At 38.3% G+C, this 17,275-nt stretch overlaps 1 protein-coding gene across 1 annotated transcript; it reads right to left on the minus strand.

The window, feature by feature from the left end:
* Positions 1–1,637: 1,637 nt before the first annotated feature.
* On the minus strand, positions 1,638–15,124 carry LOC306750223 (cytochrome P450 2K1-like; the record flags this gene model as incomplete). The annotated part of the gene is given in 16 exon segments (XM_079233618.1): positions 1,638–1,828; positions 1,930–2,071; positions 2,350–2,534; positions 2,731–2,872; positions 2,958–3,137; positions 4,247–4,407; positions 4,686–4,835; positions 5,018–5,180; positions 5,473–5,641; positions 10,738–10,876; positions 13,990–14,131; positions 14,331–14,477; positions 14,481–14,510; positions 14,688–14,848; positions 14,937–15,039; positions 15,041–15,124. Coding segments are annotated over 16 exon segments (2,289 nt in total).
* Positions 15,125–17,275: the final 2,151 nt, after the last annotated feature.

The following is a 17,275-nucleotide window of genomic DNA, read 5'->3' on the forward strand; positions in this document are numbered from 1 at the left end:
GTATATAAAACCTGTTGCAAGAAACTTGGGAGTAATGTTCGACATTCAATTAAACTTCGAAACACAGATTAAAAAAAACGTCCAGTCCTGCTTCTTTCAATTCTCCAGAATCAAACCTATACTTTCACAGTCATTCATGCACTCATTTTCTCTAGACTAAATTACTGCAACTCACTCCTCTCAGGCATAAACCAAAAATCTATCTCTTGCCTCTAATTAGTCCAGGATGCAGCAGCTAAGCTTCTTACTGGTTTTAACAGACATCACATTACTCCAGTTCTGGCTTCTCTCCACTGGCTCCCGATTGGTTTTAGAATTGATTTTAAGATTTTGTTGATCACTTTTACGGACCGCCTGGGTCTGGCCCTAAGCTACATTATTGAAATGTTAACACCATATGAGTCAACTCGCAGCCTTAGATCCTCCGGTGGGGCCTTCCTGGCCGTTCCGAAGACGAGGCTTAAATCAAAGGGTGACCATGCTTTTGCCATCAGGACCCCTTGACTTTGGAACGACGTACCGGAGGAGATAAGGTTTGCAGAATCAATAACTTCTTTTCAATCACTTCTTAAAACCCATTTAATTTATTATGAAGTTCTTTTGTTCCCATTTTTGTTTGTATATTTTATTATTTTTGTTTGTTTGTTTTCTATTCCATTTGCTCTTTTTGGTTATTTGTTTGGTTTTGTTGTATTCATTGCCTTCATGGTATGGTCGTTTTTGTTTACCGGTATTTAAGTTATGTTTGACTATGCTTTGCTTCTCTATAGAGCACTTTGTAAACTTTGTTTTAAAGGTGCTATAAGAATAAAGTTATTGTTATTATTATTATATTATTATAAACTGTTAATTCCACCTGAATACACCTCGATCCGACTGGGTTCACGAAAAAAGACATTCTTCAGATAATGTAAGGAGACTATTTATTCTCATTAACTTCTTACAACAAACTCAAATCAAGACAATACTTGTATAATTAGACTTTTTTATTAAGCACGTATTTGACTTTGGGAGTCGTTGATCCAATCACCTCACCCAGAGTCCCAGAAAATCAAAGCGTACAATACCAACAACAGCACTGTTTTCACAAATTATTTATTCATATTTCTTACCAAGAGTTTGTTGTACGTTATTCAATTATTTTATATATATTTCAATCCCCCCTGCCTTTTTAATAAAAACATAATACATATATTTGTTATTATTATTACCCACTCTTTCATTGATGTTTTCTGCTCTTTATTTTTCTTTCTTACCTTTTACACATATACATACCACTATTAACTTAAATGTTTTTACTTTCTCTGCACTTTCAAACATAAGTTTAGTTATCCCACCACCCAATTTGGAATTTAGCCCCTTTTTAAATGTTTTGGCCAATCAAAAGTGTCTTATACAGGTCATCTAGCAGTTTAATTGGTGCAGCTGTAAATTAGTGCATAATAATATAGATTGATAATTAGTACTGGAGATAAGAGGAAAAATACGTTTGATTTTTGTGGGATCTGTCACTTTAATGTCAAGATAAAATGTGATAAATTAGCTGGTTTCAAAGTTTTCAGTATTGCAATCTCAAAAGCTTTCCACAATGCAAAAGTATTTGATAATAGCTGCTGTATTTTTAGATTTTTAACTTTTTAAACCCCTCGACTGACGGCACAAAGCTCATGCGGTGAAGGGCTGAGGGTGAAACCCACAACTGGAGTCAGATCCAGTTCCTCCTCTTTAACTCCAGGTGGAGGAGTGAAACGAAAGCGCTGGAGGAGGGAGGTGAAGAAGATGAACAGCTCCATTCTGGCCAGACTCTCCCCTAGACACGCCCTGCGACCTACAAGAACGAAGAGATTTGCAAAAAGTGGATCAACTGGATCATACTGTAAAAAATATCTGTAATCCCTAAAATACAAAATCCTGACAAAGTTGTTGTACCTGCAGAAAAGGGCATGAAGGCCTCTCTCTTGATAAATGTACCCTCCTTATCCAGGAAGTGGGAGGGATTAAAGGAGTTTGGGCTCTCCCATTCGCTCTCATCATGAAGGACAGAAGTAAGAAGAGGAAACACAGTCGTCCCCTGGAGGCGAAAGGAGAGAGAGCAAGGTGTGTAAAGTCTCAGAATGAACGCACTGAAAATTATATTTTTATTGTTTGTTCGCAATCTATCATTTTTTTTATAGTGTTTCATCTATTGTACTGTTTTATCAGTTTTTACATTTGACCTTAGTTGGTCTTCTTTCGTTGGACTTTCTTTTATATTGCTTTTGCGGGCTTTGTCTGTCAAATCACCTTTGTAAAAAGGTTCTATATAAATAAAGTTGTTATTTTCAATAAAAAATTATGAATGTGAGCAACCTTTTTGATGAAGAAGCCCTGGAAGGTGACGTCTCGTCTGGCTTTGTGAGGAATGGCCATGGGGACAATGTTGGCCAGTCTCTGTATCTCATGGATTACAGCATCAGTGTATGGCATGTTCTTCCGGTCCTCTACCTGGATCTCACGGCTTCCTACCATCCTGCTCAGCTCCTCCTGGACCTGGTCTGGACTCATAATAACACATTAATATCCTCTGACTGCATTCGATCAAGACTAGTCCACAGCCATGCAACCTCTGAAGCTGTGGCCTACTCTGTGTTAATCCTCTTCTTTTGAACTTGTCTATGTCAAGTAGGCTATTTAAGGGCATCTACAGGTGGAAAAATAAATGCACACCAAGAGTCTCATCCCTCTCTTTACCTTGTATATGTGGATATTTAGCCATAAGCAGCAAACCCCATCTCAGTGTAGACGCTGTAGTATCAGTACCAGCTGAAAACAGGTTGGTCACTGTGAATATCAAGTTCTTCTCATTGTAGTGAGTGTCCTTAACACACGACTCCTAATAGAAAGAACACCACACATCATTAAATATGCATAACATTAGCTCTTTTTGATGGATGAAAACTGCTAAAACGTTGTCTTACTTCCTCCTTCTGCTTCCGGATCAGAAAACAGTCGACAAGCCCCCTGCAGAGGTGAGGGTCCAGTGTAGCTTTCAGATGCATGATTAATTCTTTGGCATCTCCAATAGCCATCGCAACATTTTTTAATAACAGCTGTCGTTCTTGTACCCATCTGACCAGCCTGGGATACATGTTGTAAAGCTGTGCCGTGACAGTGAAAACAGCAAAGATCAGTGAAGACAATGGACTACCCAAGTAGAATTCATAGAACAATACAACTCATGGTTTGTTTAACACATTGGTTCTCAAACTGTGGAGCGCAGAGGTAGCCTGGGGGGAATGCAGTTTTTTGTGTGGGTATAATCCTTTATTAAGGAAATTATTACCCATGGGTGGGCAGCCTCGTGAAGCGCCCGGGGAGCAAGTGGGGGTTCAGTGTCTTGCTCAAGGACACTTCGATGCAAACCATGTGGAGAACAGGAATTGAACCGGCTACCTCTCCATGAGCTACATGAGAACTTCACATTGTACTTTTGTACCAAGTACACGGACATACAACGTCCTTAATAAATACATGGCGAAATGCCTGTACTTTCATGGAAATGTTTATGTTGCGCCTTTAACAGGTTATGCTTGCGCATGCGCGACGGCCAAGATTCTTGGCAGTTTGCCAAAAGCCGATCTCCATGGGATCTTCGTGAGATCGGCTTTTCTGCTGTTGCGTCTCTCAAAACAGAATACAGATCAAAGCTCAACATGGAGCATGAATTGAGAGTGGTCGTATGAAGCCTGCAACCCCATTTTAAAAAGATTCTTAGGAAAGCAGGCCACTAATACTAATACTTATAAAACTTGATGGCTCACATATCTGCACTTGTTTTGAATAGGTTCCACGTCATTATCTTGAAAACAGGTCCATTGCAGTCACAATAAACAATTTATTTTGGCAAATATTAGTTTTTTTTGCACAGATAGAACTTTATTTGCATTGTTCTAACAAAGTGATTGCACATTTTATTTGTTTTTGTCTGATGGAGCAATCCGGTTTATTTAAAGGTGATTGCAATTTTCTTCATTCTATTATTTGAAAAAGCACGGATGGAGTCACAAAAAGTTATTTCAATAAAAAGTGAGCATTCGACCATTTAGTTAAAATGTTGTTGGGGCTGTGGGGCATGAACATTTTTCTTCCTCTAAAGAGGGGCGTGATAAAAAAGGTTTGAGAACCAGTGGTTAACCACATTAGACAGCAAGATGTGTTCTATGTGCCCCATTACCAGTATGTGTATTCATTCATAAATGAAGCTCACCTTGATTGATGCAGAGCCCGCAATGCTTATGATTTCGTTGGCTCTGCTCACCATGTTTTTAAATCGGGGGTCGTTGTATTCAAACCTGCTGCCGTACACAATAGCGGAGATGATATTGGATGTTGCATGATTTACCGGGCATGCTGGATTAAATGGTTTCCCTGGGAAATGGCAGTGATGAATAAGGAAATTATGAAGACGCAAGAGCAACAGGAAAAGTGCCGTCTCGTACTGTTAAAGCAAACCTCACCATGACTAACACTGGCCACAAAAAAAGTAAAATATGGGGCATGATTTGAGCACAGCGTACAACAAGAGGTGTCCTGGTATGCAAAATAGCAAACCCTGTGGAGGAAGTGTCACTCAGCATTGAGATGTGACTTTTGTTATGTGTAGTGTGTAGAACGACTTGTCCCCCTTGTATGTTTTAACACCATACCTTTGTAACTTTCAAACACTTTGATCAGATGGTGGGATTCCTCCAAGATTTTATGCTCTGAGAGTCTTTTGCCCATTCCAAAGTCTCTGAGGGTGCTGAGGGCGAAGCGTCGCATCTCTTTCCACGATTCTCCATTTGCAAACAGAATTCCTATCAAGCATGACATGCACATTGCATTTAATCTCTACTAGTCATGTGGATATCATGAGAAACAACACTCATTAGTGATCAAACACAATGTGTTTTGTTCTGTGCTTAAATTTTTTTAAAAAAAAACATATATAAGATATATAATATATGTATATTAAAGAGTATGTAAAGGTATATCTTACCATGACCTTGATTCAAATCATAAAAGATAGGGGAGATGTCTCTGTCTCCAAACTCTTCTGCATAGCTGACCAGAGCCTCTTTGACTGCCTTGTAGCCAGCCAGGACCACTACTTTATTGGTTCCAAAGTACACCGTAAACACCGACCCATGCTTCTTTGAAAGCTGTAAAAAGAAACAAGAAGAAAAACAGATGTATATACATACACACACTTTGCATTTTTTTGATTATTTAATTTTCTTAAATGTAATATCTACCATTTTATTTGATTGTATATATTGAGTATTTTTCATACTATATTTCCCATTTCATAATTTCGACTTTCTATCTCATAATTATTTTTCTTTTACTGGTGAAAATATTATTCCATAGAATTCACAATCTGTGTAAATACATTTATTATGACAAAAACACCTTAAAATATATGACAACATTTATTTGGTTTTAAGATCTCACCTCCCACAAGGAAATGTCGAGCTTCTTGAGATCAAGCTGCAACAGGTTGCCAATCAGGGGAAGAGGCCTCGGACCAGGAGGCGCCTTCCCGACCTCCTGTGAGGTGAATCTTTTGGAGACGAGATGGAAGACGAGCAGGAGAGCAACAGCCCCTAACAAAGCGGTGGGACTAAAGCAAAGGTAGACAACAAAATCCTCCAAAAGAGACATTTGTTCTGCTGTTCAGGTTCACCTCCGACTAAGCCTTGCAGTTAACGCACAAGTTTGACCGACCGAAACAAGCCCTGTAATGTATTTACAATGTCAAGGTTCATCTCCACACCCTCCTCACTCTGTTTGTCAGTCACTCCCTCCTCTTCAGTCTAACTTCCCTGTTCACTACCCTGTCTCTGCTCACTAATCAAGGCCCTATATAGACTCCTGCCTCCCAGATGCACCTTGCCAGATTGTTTTTCAAGAGTTCAGGGTGAAACATAAGAGAAGTTATGAATTTGTTTGTGTTTTGCTTGGACTTAATGGCTGAAAGAGGAGGAGAAACAGACTTTACCGGATTCACTGACAACGCCTTTCTCACGGAGGGTTACAGGCATGTTTGGCAGTGACGACCCTAATATCGACTGCCACTGTCGACCGGACATTTTCAGCCCTAAAATGGGTGGCTTTACTGTCCTCACTGGTGTGAGAACAACACGTGCATGGCCATCGAGAAGGACCTGGTACTGCAACTGAAGCGCACTAATAAACTGTACAACCGCGCAGAATGGACTTTGTCTTTAACCCTTCAGGGTCTTAGGCCTTTTTCTCGATTTTACATAATTTTACATAAATTTTACATAAATTCACCTTTTAAAAAGGCACTCGCATATGAGATATATACCCATGTGTTAATTAAAAAATTGCAGAACAATCTCAGCTCTCTATATAATGAGGCACAATTGTCCTAAGGCACAAGTGTAAAGAGATAATATGGTCCTCAAGCTGAAAAATTCAATTAAAAATTCTTCATATCTCTTGTGAAAACATACCTTTACTCATGTGGATGAACTGTTTCGGTGCGTGCAATTGGTTTACCAAAGGTCTTGGGTTCACAAAAGCAGTGAAATATATGAATAAAATGGTAGATACATGTAAAAATGTTGTATTATCGTTTTTTTGTAGAAATGTGGTCTGTTACACCTTTCAACAAAAAGATAAAAATGGGACTGAGAAATGACATACTGCAGATAAAGCTTCATGGGGTGTGAGCAAATGAAAAATGACCATTACAACATTTTCAAATAAAATATGTATTATATATAAAAAATAAAAAATATTTACACAATATACATGTTCAGAAAAAGAAAATAAATGACTACTAGTCAGTACTAAGCAGTGATGGGCCGTGGATTTTCGAACTGGGCCTGCAGTGGATCAGCTGTCCTCTTTCCTCTTCGCCGCAGGAATCGAAGCCTTCAGGCTCTGAAGCTCCTCTGTCCTCGTCCCCGTCGCTTTTCGCCAAAATCGCGGCCACTGTTTCCTCGTTGTAAACTGCATCGTCACCATTCTCTAGCTTCTCGAGGGCGTTTCTCGATATGTGTTCTTCTCTGTACTTGTGTTCTCGTGGACTCGTGAAACGTCATCAGTCTCGGCCCAAGTACCGTTCCAATTCAAAAGTCTGCTTCTCGCTAAGCACGGTGAAAATGCCCGGATGTGACTTGATCCTCCCATTTTACCGGGGATGCATCAGAGCAGACTTGAGCGTACTTGAGAGAGCCAATATCGCAGAATGCATTTCGGACCAGCAAACAGGGAACAATGGCGGATGAGAAAACTCACAACTGAAAGATGACATTCTATGAACACTACCGTTGTTGAGTCACAAAATGTAATTTTAGGATGTTTTCAGGCGAGAAGTTAAGCATCAAATCTGTGGTCGGTTTGTCAAGAATCAGCCTACTTAAAAAGATACGCCGACAATTTGAGGTCCTACTCGCGGAACCGCTGAGCCCCGTCAGCGTTCTGCTGCCCACCAAGAGCAGCTTGATCTCGGCTGTACTTTTTGATGTCTCCGTAACGATTAAACATGAGATATAATTTGGTTTTGAGGATCTAACAAGCAATCTTTATTATTTTATTAATTATTCACAGTCACATTAAATCAGTTTGACTGAGGGAAAGTTAAGATTTATAACTTAAGATTTTAATTTAACTTAATTTAACTTTTGACCGAATTGTTTGCAATTATATGTGTATCTATATAAATATACATATATATATATATATATATATATATATATATATATATATGTATATATATATATATATGTATATATATATATATATACATATATATATATATATATATATATATATATATGCACACACATATGTATATATATACACACACATATATACACACACACACACATATATATATATATATATATATATATATATATATATATATATACACACATATACATATATACATATATACATACATATATATATACATACATACATACATACATACATACATACATACATATGTGTATATATATATATATACTCGTAGTTATGTAAGGGGAATTTTTTCCATTAAGGACAAACTCTTAAGCCGCGTCTCAGGGGCCTATAGTGCACTACCCCACCTCCCCCCAAAACAATAATTTTTCTAAAGGCCATATTGACTATAATGTTTTAAAATGTTATGTTGAAAAATGTGGGATGCACTAGGCTACCCGTTTCAGCTGCATATATGCCCATTTAAAATGATCACATTTTATTACAATGCAAATACATTAAAGTACCATATGTGTACTGAGCATTAACATGCCTTTTAATGGACTCCGACACAAACACTTAAAGCTGTGGTTCTCAAACTTTTTCTGTAAATAACATAATTGTGTGACTCATCTGTGCTTTTATAAATAACAGAATAAAGACAATTGCAATCATTTTTAAGTAAATCAAATTGCCCCATCAGACAATGTTTTGTGTAAGTTCTATCTGTGCAAAAAAATAACTCATATTTAGTTACTACTAAATAGCTCATTGTGGAAAACAATAAGCTTTTAATTTTTTTTGCCAAACAAAACAGAATGAGTGCAGATATGTGAGCCATCAGGTTGTATCAGTATTAGTGGCTGCAGTTAACTGCTTTCCTCTACACACATGTTATAAACGGGGTTGTAGATTTGATACGGCCTCTCTCAATTTATGCTCAATATTGAGCTTAGATCTGTTTTTTTATTTTCAGAAACGCAACAGCAGGAAAAGACGAGCTCACGGAGTCGCGTCAAATCGCGCATGCACAAGCGTAACCTGTTAACGGCGTACCGTAACCATTTACCCGAAAGTACAGGTATTTATCCATGTATTTATTAATGACTTAGTTTTATATCGGTGTACTTTGTACTTTTGTAATATGTGAAGCCAGCAGCTCATTGTTGGTAGAAGACACGAGCACTTTGGCTCGTTTCACCCGGAGCAGGAGAGCTGCTCCGGGTTCAGAGAGCTGCGCCGGTGCGAGGAGAACTCCGGTTGCTACTCACATGAGAGCTGTTGTTGCATCTTCACCCTGGGAGCGTTTAAAACGCAGATATAGCGGTCTACTTTTCACGCGACATATTTTTCGACGCTCTCTGTCCGCTGGTGTGTGCTCAGTGCTCACCTGTGTGCGCGCACGTATCTGTGGGGAACGGGGCGGAGAGGTTTTTTGTGTGTGTGTTTTTGAACGATGACAAGCCGGAGTGAAATCAAACCAAAATGAAATAGTAACGAGGCTATTTTTAAATGTAGGGAGTAGAAAGTACAGATATTTGCGTGAAAATGCAAGGAGTAGAAGTAAAAAGTCGTCTGAAAAATAAATACTCCAGTAAAGTATAGATACCCAAAATGTCTACTTAAGTAAGGTAACAAAGTATTTGTACTTCGTTACTTGACACCTCTGTGTCACGGTGTTGGGTTATTGATTCTTCATTCCGTTCACCTGTCCTTAGCCACTCCCCTGCCTCCCGTGTGTGGGTCGTGATTGTTTATGCCCTACACCTGTGTTTCCCTTTTCTTCTATATACTCCCCTGCTTTCCCTTGTCCCCTGCCAGATTGTCGTTGTAACTGTGTTACTTGGTGTGTTCCCTGTTTGTTGCCGTACCCTTTTTGAGCCCTGTTTTGATGTCTGTTCCTGCACTTGAGCCATTGTTTTTGGAAGCCTCTCTTGTTTTTGTTAACTTATAATACGGGTAGATCAAATCAAGCATTCTGATTGGTTGAGAGTGAGTCACGAGGTGTAGTTTATTCAGCCATAAAGTACTGTTACAGCCTGTTTACATTTAGAGCGTTCCATATCAGTGCGCACTTAAAATAACAGGTAGATTTAAATTGCGCGACCGTTAGTTGTCATTTCAAGCTTGACAGTTACCAAACATGTTCGTGTAAACTTAGGATATTGTAACGTCCGCAGTAACGACTCAATACGTTGGTTTCCTTAACTTGCAGGTGTATTGCTTGAGTGTTCACAGTATTGCAACGGCGCTCTTCGCTAACAGTAACGTTAGCTCAAACGGAACAGCTAACAAGCTCACGTAGCATCCCCCACACTAGCATAACGAACGACAACACACACGTCACTTCCTCCCTAAAATGAGATGAGGAATGAAAAGGGTTTGACCACAAAATCATGATAATTTCTAGTGAGAGATAATTACGTCGGTAATTTCCCGACGCGAGGCAAGTTCTCTAAACATCATGGAGGAGAAAAATGACGGAGAAAAGACGGACAGAAGCAGCAGGAGCGCTTCTTTACATCAGTGGCTGTGTGTCATCCTCCACCCTGCTTTTAACCGGCAGTCAGTTTTATAGTCCCATATGTGCGTCCCGGGACTATTTTCTCTGTCGCTGAAATGCGATACACAACGTTTGGTGGCTACAACTATTTTGTGCTGAAAGGGAGCTTACTATTACTATTTATAAAGTTCAAATGAAGGTCAAAAAGCCCAGAAAATAATCTTTAAAAAAACTAATACTTCAACTATGTTAAGTACCCAGTTGGGAACTGCATCTGAATGCAACAGGTTTAAGCATATTACTTACCTTGTATTTGAGGATATTTGGCCATGAGCAACAGAGCCAATCTCAGTGTAGTTCCTGTCGTATCAGTACCAGCCGAAAAGAGGTTGCCAACAGTTGACACAAGGGTCTCAATGGTGTAGTATGTCTCTGTCATCCCAAAATCCTGAAGCATCAATGAAGTAATAAAAAAAAAAAGAAATTATAAATTATATCACCTCACAGCAAGAGGGGCTCGAACCCGGGCGGCCTCTGTGTGGCATTTGCACGTTCTCTCCGTGGCTGCGTGGGTTCCCTCACGGTTCTCCGGCTTCCTCACACAGTCCGAAGACATGCAGCTTAGGTTAATGGGAGACTCTAAAGTTGCCCGTAGGTGACTGAGCGTGACTGATGGTCTATATCTATATGTGCCCTGAGATAAACTGGCAACCTGTCCAGGGGGAACCCTGCCTTCACCCAATGTCATCTGGGATCGGCTCTAGTGACCCCGCGACCCTAATGGAATTAATCATTATAGATTTGAACCTTATATTATGATTTCACACTTGATTGCATTACCTCTATCTTCTGTTTGTGTGCCAGAAATGAGTCTACAAATCCTCTGCACGTCTGAGTATTCAAAGTTTCTTGTAAACGTCCGATCAGCTGCTTCAATTGTTTTCTGTTTTCAGCAACATTCTGCCTGAGACGCATCCTGTTGCTCGCCCATTGAAATATCCAGGGGTAAAGGTTGTACAACTGTTGTAATTGAATAGAGAATGACACGTTCAAAATGTTATTATCTGTGTAACACCAAGGCCCAATAAAAAGGTCAATATGCATGCACATGGCTCCATGAGTCTATAATTATTGCTATAACCCACAAAACGCAGATCTTTATAGTTTATTTAATGAAAGACAAAATGGTACCTGTAGTGAAGGAGAGCCTGCAAGTCAAATGCTGTCATTGGCTCGGTCTACCATACATGTAAACTCTGCATCACTGTTACCTGAAGAGTTACCTTCATGTCTTTCGAACATTTTGATCAGGTACTGAATCTCCTCAATGATTTTCTCCTCTGCTGCTTTTTTGCCCATCCCATAATCTCTCAGGTTATGGCATTTCTTTCCATAACTCCCCATTGACAAATAGGATTCCTTTACCTAATGTTATTTGAACTGTTTGAAATCAGATTACAATATTAAAAAATAATGACTAAACAAAAACCTTTATTCTCTCAGGGGACTTGCCTATGCACAAAGAGCATACGAGAATATCAAAAGAACGTCAACAACCATACATGACAGCCCATAATAACATAAACACATCATAAAAAGCATCTTCAAAGGCATCAGTTGGGAAATCAATAAAGGTTATCAGATGCAGGTTTTAAGAAGTGCAGAGTCTCGACAACGTGATCAAAGCCTGTTGAATTTCATTTTCATCTTGGGCATTATATACCCTCACTAATATTGCACCTTGGTTCCCCTGTTATTTTGCCACCCAGTTTAACAACCCTGTCCAGTCTGTTCTTGTTTTATGCAGACAGCCCTTGCTAGTGTCATGGCTGTAGCAATAAAATATAAGTCAGTTGGTTTACTACTTTTGTCCATGAAATGTTACATATACAATACATTCATCCTCCCCAGAGGATAAATCCCCCAAATCCCTGACTTCTGTGAGGATGAAGTGCTGAACGAGGAATAGCATCAAGAGGGACGACCTGGCCTGAAGACCATCAGATATGACCTCATACAACCTCAATTCCCCCAACAAGAGAACCTCCTCGCTGCAGGCTAATCACACACACCTATGTATGTATATATACAACAGTGTCAACTCATTGTGCATTCTAAACTACCCAACATTTGCATTGCGGAGCATTTGAATGACGAACCCCATGGAATAAGCTTTTAGCTCAAAGCATAACTGTGCCTCCAGTAGCTATTGCGACTGTAAACTGTGAGCTCTGTGATGTTAACATTTGACAGAGTCAAAATACAGGTTTAGCAAGGCGGAGAGAGATGCTAAACAACTGTACTGAAACTGCAACATCAGCGCTCTCTCTGCCTGGAGAGGTCTCAGGCAGATCACCAACTACAAGCCTAAAACCCCCCACTCCATGAATGACCGCCGCCTGGCAGACGAGCTGAACGAGTTCTACTGTAGATTTGAAAGACAATGGAGCAGTCCTGACACCATCCCCCACAGGTCCATCAACCAAGGCGGGCAAGAAAGATTGTAGCCGACCCCTCTCACCCTGGACATAACATCAGCACTAATTGAAAATCCTCATAAAGGTTGGCACATTTCCCCTTGATGGGATTAGGGGCAGCTGGCCACTGTCTCCAGGTTGCTTAAAACCTGGTTGTCTTTTGTCACCAAATCTTGTTATTTTGAAGTTCTGTTACGTTCTGTATTCTTTTTCACCTGGCTAGATATTTTTTTAATGGCATTCTTCATTTGGTTTGAACTGTTGTTCAACACATTTGTTAAAATGTACTTTTGTTGAATATAATTCCTTTCTTTAGGTTTATTCCTCACGAGTTCTTCCCTTATTTGTTTTGATCTCAGAGCTGGGCCAAAACAGGAGTAAGTTCCAGTCTGCTGGGTTGCATTAGTATTCACTCCTGCATGTCAGCCAGGGCACATTAACCCACCAGGGTTATTGATTTATCCACAAATGTTTGCTTTTAGATATTCGGGGCAAAGAATACAAATATGGTCTGGAAGAATACAGAGAAAGACACATGAAATCTCTTTCTAAAGCAGGTCCAACAAATTAAAATTTACAAATGACATAAATAACGTGAAATTAGAGAACATCTTTGAACAGGATCTCACCAGCCGCACTGCCTGACTATTTTTCGGACTATTTTTGTCATTCTTTTCTTTCCTCTTCTTTTCTTTCTTCTTACCAGTCACTCCCCTGCACACTTCATATTTAAACACTCATGACACTTAACATACACTTTAACTTAAACACACGTCACTTTAACATACACTTACATTAACGTTATCTCTTTGTCTGAGCACTTTATCTTATACTTGAATTAATATCATTGCACTGTTGTTGTTGTTGTTGTTTGTTGTTTGTCTCATCTAACGTCTCGTGTCTAATGTATGCACCTTCTGCCTAGAAAAAATCCCCGTTTGTGTAAACATTCCTGGCAAATAAACAGTTTCTGATTCTGATTCTGATTACCTACGTGTTAGTAAATTGTATTGTTTTCTAATTTGTTCTCTTTGTATTGACTTATTGATTGCACTTTTATGAAAATGTATAGAATGACTTCACTAATATGAATGGATTGAAGAATAACAGTAAATGTGAGATCAACTCCGGACCAATGGTGACATGGAGTAAATGTAAGTGTTCACAAAGCTGAATGAACTGTGTAATTTTTTACACAAAAAACTTCAACTATTATGTAAAGCACCCCAGTTAGGAATGACAGTTGAATGCAACAGGTCTAAGCATATTACTTACCTTGTATTTGAGGATATTTGGCCATGAGCAACAGACCCCATCTCAGTGTAGTTCCTGTCGTATCAGTACCAGCCGAAAAGAGGTTGCTAATAGTTGACACAAGGTTCTCTATGGCGTAGTCTGACTCTGTAATCCCAAAATCCTTATTAAGAGGTAAAAAGTGATATATGTTTATATTCAATTTAAAAGGCGCTCTTGCTATTTTTAATCATCCAGCTATTGATAGTTATCAAAGCAATATCATATTTTATGTATTCATGTTAAACATCAATTAAGTAATTACAATTTCAAAAATGAATAATTATGATTACATTGTATTAAACTACTGTATGCTTCAATACCTCTAGCTTCTGTTTGTGTGCCAGAAATGAGTCCACAAATCCTCTGCACATCTGAGCATTAAAAGTTTCTTGTAAACGTCCGATCAGCTGCTTTATTTGTTTTCTATTTTCAGCAATATTCTGCCTGAGACGCATCCTGTTGCTCGCCTATTGAAATATCCAGGGGTAAAGGTTGTACAACTGTTAAATGGAAAATAACTCATGCTCAACCTGTTTGTATTGTTTACTATAAAACGTTTTGATTGAACAAAAAATACAACACAATAGCCATTATGGAAAAACAATAAAAGGTCTATATCCATGCTTGAGTCTGTAATTCTACCTATAAAACACAAACATACATATCTAAAATGGTACCTGTAGTGAAGGAGAGCCTGAAAGTCTAAAGTTGTCATTGGCTCGGTCTACCATACATGTAAACTCTGCATCACTGTAATCAAATCTGCTGCCGTAGACAATTGAACAGATGATGTTGGAAACTGCATAGTTTATTGACTTGGTAACGCTGAAGGGTTTACCTAAAACAAACAAAATAAATGAATGAGCAAAACAACAAACAATATACAATCCTTACAAAGACATGGTATAATACAGGAGAAGAGTTACCTTCATGTCTTTCGAACACTTTGATCAGGTAATGAATCTCCTCAAGGATTTTCTCCTCTATTCTTTTTTTGCCCATCCCAAAGTCTCTCAGTCTCTCTCTTAGTCAGAGAAAAACGCCTCATTTCTTTCCATGATTCCCCATTTGCAAATATTATTCCATGACCTAAAGTAAAATCAAATAGACACATTATGTTCTATTGAAATATTATTTGAACAGTTTGAAATCTGATAACAATATTTCCTGGATTTTCCTCTCGCACAACTATTGGTTAAAAATCCTTTGAATCCCCAAATCCCTGAAAAAAGTGAGTCAATCCCTGTATGTCCCATTTAAATGCCCAACCTTTTAAGCCCCGCGGGACCTATATAGGTCCTTTTTTATAAAATTTTAATTAAACTGTGTAAAACATTACAATAATCATGAACAAATATATTGATGCTACACATCAAATTAAACAAGAGAACCTGGGCTACAATAATTAGTCAGCCATTTCAACACAACTCAAACACCAACTAAAATAATTATTAAAATAAAATAGTTATAATTTTGTCACGAGTCAGCCCACTCTGCATGTTTGTGAACTAGCAGCCCGTAGCTTGGTGCTAACAGAAAAAGACAAATAGCAAAAAGCAAGACAATTCCACACAGATTCCAAATCTATTTACCAAATCCCTCTGCTGCAAAGTATCACTGAAATATGAACCAAAGAACACAGCAACATAAATCGCTGAGTCAGCAAATTTTGAAAAAAATTTAGAAAATAGCAAATATAAGAAAAAATGCAGTTCCCTCAGTAAATCCCCACTAATACAAGTTTATTGAACATCATAAGTCATATACAAGTGAAATATAAGGTTTGCTACATGAAAAAATTCAAATGTCACAGATGCGCGAAAACATGCGCAAATGTGCCGAAATGCTAATTTTGCATTCTCGCCTGAATTCTCTCTGTACTATACCCAATCTGACTTTGTTCTGCTTCACTTTTTCAAGTGAAAACAGTGCAGAGACACTGTTCACATATTGTGCTATGATTTGGGAGAGCCTCAGGGCTTAGTGAAGCATCATTTCAAGGAGATAATCATCCTGGAAGTGCTTTTTTCTATAGGCGGACCTGGAACTTCTATTTGTTCTGTGTTTCAATCTTTATTTACTCTTAGCCAGCAACATATATACTAATATGTACACATCTGACAAAAAGCTCACAAGGGTAGCCTTTATTATAACACCAAAATTATTCAAATAGCCCTTGTGGTTGCAGAGATACACCCTTTTTAGTTTGGGTATGCTATTTCGAGCTAAATCCTAAAAAATGCCTTGGTGCTTAACGGGGCTTAAAAGGTTAAAACAGAACCAAATACATGTACAGCCTGGAACAAAAACGGTATTGATATTTATGGCAAATATCAACATTCATGGTGTTTAAATCATATTAAGGTTTATAGTTTGGCATAATTAAAGGTGTGACAGCTTTGAGTGAAAGGATGAGGCTATCTCAGGTCGCTAGCTGCTAGGTGTTCTTGCTGCTGTGTCACCAGGGCCTCAACCAGACAACTGAAAGTGCAGAAAGAGACAAAGATCCCTTTGGGAATCCGGAATAAGAAATGCAAATGAAATCAACAGTCATTAGTAATTGAATTTAGCAACGAAGTCATACTTTAAATCATATTATCGTACTATAAGAGTATTTTGGTGGGGCAAAGCAGAAATGGAAATCTAAATCATGTATTTGTATTTTGGGAGGTAAAACTATTCCAAATATAAATAATACTATAATTAATTATAATATAATAAATTATATAATTTGTATCTACATTAAAATAACAGATCATTCCACCCTTTTGAAAAATACCATATATAGACAATTTAGTTTTCATTATCACCTTCTTACCTGAGACAATTTTCTTTTATGCTTTATGTTGTGTGAGTATTGGAATGAATCCCTGCCCCAATACGACTTGACACTGTGAGATGCACTCTGCACCCTGAGACAGTACATGTCCAAATAAGGGATGCACTGATATATATTATTTTTTTAAAAAGTGGCAAGAGTTTTTTAATAAGTTTTTAGTTTACTTGAAAAAGAGCGTAGGTGACAGTAGGGGTGGTAATAGTTAAGTGTTTAACTGTGCTTTAGTTAAACATTTGAAAGGGATATAATTTTTTTAAAAGCTAAGCACAATTCAGAGGGCAGTCACCTTTTGAAAACCAAGCCCTATTTTTCAAAAATGAAAAGGTGGTCAGAATGAGAACCATTTATTGCCATGTATGTTTTCACATACAAGGAATTTGTCCTGGTGGGAGGTGCACACATTTAACAATAACAATGACCATTTAA

This window comes from Taurulus bubalis (genome assembly GCF_910589615.1).
Source record: "Taurulus bubalis genome assembly, chromosome: 17".
In the NCBI taxonomy this organism is placed as follows: Eukaryota; Metazoa; Chordata; class Actinopteri; order Perciformes; family Cottidae; genus Taurulus; species Taurulus bubalis.